We start from the raw sequence: 5,137 nt of genomic DNA on the forward strand, positions 1-5,137 counted from the left end.
CAAAAATCAAACAGGTGAATACCCATTTGACCCGCCCGACTTTGAAGGAGAAATCCCACTTTGACCGAAATCAGGATCAGAGTCGATATTGGATGTCATTCTCGTCTCGCTCCCATACCCATCCGGATGTGTATATATTTATAATTATTAATAATATAATTATATGCTTGTATGTAATTTTATAATTATACATAATTTGTAACTATTTTCTAATTTTTTTTTTATAATTAGTTAAAATATAATTATTGACTTAATCTATCATTTATTTAAAGTATATCTAACAAACTAAATTTTTTTAAAAAAATACTGTAGATAAATTTTCCATGAATTTCCTTGAACCTGATAAAATCTAATGAGATACGGTTAAGTTTCATTTTTTCACACCTGCCTTTTATAAACCTGAATCCGTACTGTACTGCCATTTGCGGGGAGGAAGATAGTCAAATCCGCCCGCCTTGTCATCCCTAATTATGAATTAATTGACACCAAATTAAATATAGTAACACAGTATTCCAGTTCATTCTATGACATTTTCACAGATAAAGCTATTTGGCATTGAAGCAAGGTTCATGGATATTAGATTAAGGACGAAAAACTAAAGACCAAATGAACCACCAGGCATCTGAACAAGGGCAGGAAAAATTTCATTGTTCCTTTGCTTTCTTACGTGCCAGAAAGCGCTCTTTTGCTGCAGCCACAGCATCTTGACTTCTTTTGTGATGATCGGGCTTTGGTTGAGAATCTGATGGCAGTTCAGCTGAACCCTTTTCCTCCATAGAAGCCTCAGGATTTGGCTTCGTTTCCAAGGGATTGAAACTTCTATCAGAAGGATTAGAAGCTTCACCCTGATCCTCCTCAAGCTTTACTCTTGGGGACCCCGCTGGTGAACTTGAGTTGCCCAATGAATGTTGCACTTCCTCTGACACATTACAATTTTCGTGCTCATTTGATGCAAGGCTCACTCCCTCATGGGTCTCTGGAACTCTATGCTCAGCCTGATTTTCACGTTTCCTTGCTTCAGCATCTTTCGCGCCATAAGCAACATTTTTATCTAGGTTAGCATAAAAATCAAGCAAAAAGTCCTTCTTCTTGGTAACCTATGCAAATATTAAATACAAAATATGTCAATAATTTAAAATAGAGGGATAGGAATTACACCATAAACAAGCAGGTCAGGTTAATTAAAAAATTTTAAAATATACACTAAAATGAAGAAGAAAGGAAAACTTTTAAAATCCATTACTAATCTAGGTTGACAACCAGAAGAGATATGAAAACATGATAAAAATAATAAAGAACAGAAGCATACATCGTCTCTTTCCTCTTGGAGTTCACGCAGTCGTTCTAGCTCCATTTGTCTCTCTCGTTCAGCAAGCTTCTTTCTATATGCTTCAGTAATAAATTTGTCTTTGTCAGCATACAGATGGTCATCTTTGCTTCTCTCTTTGGCAATCTTTTTCTCATAAACAATCTCACGATACTGCTCTCGCTCTTTTGCTTTTTTAATCAGATTTTGGATGTATTTTGGCTGCATTGCAATGATTAAAGGTTGATGATGAGTACCAATGTCATTTAGAAAATAACCCAAAATGAGCCAATTTCAACACTATCTCTCACAAAAGTAAAACAAGAAAATAAATTTAAACAAAATATTAAAAAGGAATTCGCACATAGCCTATTTGAAAGCCACTATCAACATTTTCGCTATTCTAGCAATGTGTTGATAATGGAGCTTCCACACCTTGAGAGAAGTTGTGTCTATACATGTCAAACACCAATACCCAGATTGACACTAACACCTTTATACAGTAATCTTAAAATCTCACAATCTCATAACACATCATGAATATTTTAATTATGATTCCATATGCTCTACTTGATGATCTACCAATCTATCATCTGTATATATGCCTCCTTATATCTAGGTTTTTTCGGTGTCATTGTGACATCTGCCATGTCCTTTGTCATATGTCACTACCCTATCAAAACAACAAAAGGGTACTTGCAAATTTTTGTAACATAAAACACATAGATTACTCATGATATATCGAAGACAACCCAACAGAAAGTTATCTGATAACAAAATGTATAAGGATTTCATCGCTATCTTAGCACAAACCAACTATTTTAAATTTTAAATAAATAAAAGGAATTTTTTATCCAAAAAAACAAAAGAAAAGAAAGGTACGACAGTGTATCTATATGTTGCTAATCCCAGAGTCATCATAATTATGATGTAAGTTGGCAGAGATTCTCAGTTTCTCATTATATTTATATGATTCTATACAGTTGTAAAAACAACACAATGGTTGTTTGATTGTAATTAAGAAAAGATTATTAGAACTGCAACCATACCTTTCTCTCTTCACGATCTTGTACCAATGGACGAGCAACTTTCTCTTTCATTTGGTCATAGACTCCATCATAATCAAATACAGATGGATCTTCCTCCAGGGCTTTCTTTTGCTGCTCCTCAACCTTAAAAAAGGAAAAACCAAATGGAAAGTGAGATTATAACATAAACAAACAAATACAACAGTCACAATAATAAACACCGGTTTAAAAGTATCAAAACACCAAGGAAATTACTACAGCAAGATCAACATACTTCCTTGAGACGTTTATTCTTGCTAGCCTGGAGAGCAATTTCTCTCTCAACATCATTCTCATCATCTTCATTAAAGCCAAAAGGGTTGGCGAGGGAAGGCCTTGGCGGCTGCTTCTTTGGCTTAGGCGGCCTAAGGTTCAAGCCATACTTGCTCATTTTTCACCCAGATTCTTCACTGCAGTTTGACACAAAGTGAAGCATTACTTGTGTGTATCATTCGAATTTAATTTTAAATCAATGCAGAAAACTGTAATCACCTACAAAGGACTTCACTAACTGGCAAGCTCATCTTAGGAAAATCAAATTGCAACTAACTTGAGAGTTTTTTCTACATGTATTTGATTTAATCATGGTTACTATTACACTTTATACATGTATGGCGCGGAATTTTGGCCTTCCGGCATTGATAACACTGAGTGTAAACAACAATTATAATCACGATGACCAATGATACCTAGGTTTTCCAGGTAAGTTTGAAGTTGCAATTATGCCCCCTTAAAATTTAGACAAAACAAGATTACGAATCTTAAAAGGGATAAGGAAGGAGGAAAGGGTAACATTACCTGCCCGTGAATCAATTCACCGGCGACGATGACGCGGTGGTCACGGAAGGGGTTGCGTCTCCCACGTTCTCCACTCTAGTAGAAAGGGGAAAATGTAATATTTTTTGTTTTTTTATTGTGGTTATATAAAATTTATATATTAAAAAAATACATTATTACATTTTTCCTTTGAATTATATTTATTAGTAGGGATAATTTTTAAAAATTAAAAAAAAAAATATTAAGTGTAGAACAAATGTATAGACAAAAGGCCTTTATTTTAAAAGTCAATACTCAATCGGCCGGTTTGTTTGGCCCATCCACCCTTGAAGAGTTGGGCTAAAATAGTAAAATTTGGTGAGATGTTACTCTCACCTACCTTTTGCTATTCACAGCCTGTGTTTTACAAAAGTTTATTTTGAGAATACCTTTGTAGGGAAACATGATTTCATTAAAAAAATACAAATCATGTTTCTGTTACATAAGAGGGGATTCCAAAAAACTACACAATAAAATATGATTTTATTGTGTGTTTTGTCAACTTGTACTTCTCTTACTTAATGAATACATGTTTTCGTTTATCAAATAAGTAAATTGACCAATAAATATAAATAATACTCCTATTTAAGTACTATTAATCAATAAGAATAATGAAGGAAGGCAAATAAAAAAAATTATAAAAAAATAAGAATAATGAAGGAAGGCAAATGAAAAAATATTTACGACAAATGCACTAAATTGACTTTCTGTTGCTTTCCCTTCCATTTCAGTAGCGTATGTATTTAGTATTTATCTTTTGAATCTTGCTGCTACAATTTCTGTTTACAGCTAACGTGTCACCTCTCCCTTGTTCAGATCAATGATGCTAGTTTTTCTTCTTCCCCTTGCTCGTCTCAAATTCTGTGGGTCCAACCCAGATTGCCTTGTTCTGATTTTACTCCTTTGGAGACTAAAGTGAAAGTCTTACCCATTGATTAGAAAATCAATGGTTGAGAGGTTTAAATAGCTACATATTTTATTAAACATTTAATTGTATGCTTTTAATATGATCCGACCATTGATTTTTCAATCAAAAAACTCCTCACTTTACTCTTTAAAGCAAATCCTTCACTTGTCAACTTCCTTTTGTTCACGACCAGCTCTAAAGCCTTCAAATATTTTTTTGTTTTAGTTACTCTGCCAATTTACTAAATAATTCTTCTTCACTTTATCATGCCTGTAATATCTTGGTATTTCTTGATGCATATTTTCTGTTTTTTCCAGCACCTCTACATGGTTTTGCATTTTTGTTTGATGTTGAATTTACTAGGCTACTAACACCAGAGCCAACTTAACCTGTTGACCATCATCCAGTGAGTAGTCAGAGACAAAAGTTGAGAGAGACCCTATTTTTAACTTCCAATTCCAATATGCAGGCCTAGTTTCATTGTTCAAGAGATGCATACATTCCCTAACACTGCAGTACAGGAGGTCAAACATTACTTGATGGGAGTATGTTATGGATATAACTGAAGCATGTATGGAGCAACTATATATAAATTCTAAACACAACTCAAATATATTAAAATAAGTTATAAACAGTAACCTATTAGAACTGTTACTTGATATTTTTATCAGTAAAACAAGGAGGACAGAGACAAAAAAAAAAAAACTAGCTTCTAACGTGATGGATTCCTATATCATCCGCCAGTAACAAAGAAAAGCATATCAGCAGGGGCAGCTTGTAACATATAACAGCCATAGTCCGAGGAGTTGCCTTATTTCGCTAGGAAATCAGAACATGTATTTCCACTGTTATTTGATTTACAGAATAGGAAAATATAAATTATTGCAATGGATGGACTAATCTCGTTCTCTTAAATTGTATATGGAGATCAATCACTATGTAATAGGAAAGAGAGGGTAATGAGTAGATTAATTGAGAAGAAACATGAATCTTGTTCTACAAAATTAGTTTTCAAAATTATAATATAAGAACACGTGAATC

The 5,137-nt window shown here is 33.7% G+C and overlaps 1 protein-coding gene across 1 annotated transcript; it reads right to left on the reverse strand.

Annotated features, from left to right (window-relative positions):
• Positions 1 to 458: 458 nt before the first annotated feature.
• LOC100809279 (nuclear speckle splicing regulatory protein 1) lies at positions 459 to 3,464 on the reverse strand. Its single transcript, XM_003536708.4, has 5 exons — positions 3,172 to 3,464; positions 2,609 to 2,783; positions 2,356 to 2,478; positions 1,310 to 1,528; positions 459 to 1,097 (listed from the first exon to the last, which is right to left on the reverse strand). The coding sequence occupies exons 2-5, from the start codon at positions 2,762 to 2,764 to the stop codon at positions 645 to 647; spliced, it is 951 nt and encodes a 316-aa protein (XP_003536756.1). The 5' UTR covers positions 2,765 to 2,783; positions 3,172 to 3,464; the 3' UTR covers positions 459 to 644.
• Positions 3,465 to 5,137: the final 1,673 nt, after the last annotated feature.

This window comes from Glycine max, chromosome 10 (genome assembly GCF_000004515.6).
Source record: "Glycine max cultivar Williams 82 chromosome 10, Glycine_max_v4.0, whole genome shotgun sequence".
In the NCBI taxonomy this organism is placed as follows: Eukaryota; Viridiplantae; Streptophyta; class Magnoliopsida; order Fabales; family Fabaceae; genus Glycine; species Glycine max.

Bases quoted from the DNA above. Each gene is read 5' to 3' on its own strand.
- LOC100809279 (XM_003536708.4), bottom strand. From the start codon at position 2,764: ATGAGCAAGTATGGCTTGAACCTTAGGCCGCCTAAGCCAAAGAAGCAG. The intron at 1,529-2,355 runs GTATGGTTGCAG...ATTGCAATGCAG, and splicing joins AAGATCGTGAAGAGAGAAAG to CCAAAATACATCCAAAATCT. The intron at 1,098-1,309 runs GTATGCTTCTGT...ATATTTGCATAG, and splicing joins TCCAAGAGGAAAGAGACGAT to GTTACCAAGAAGAAGGACTT.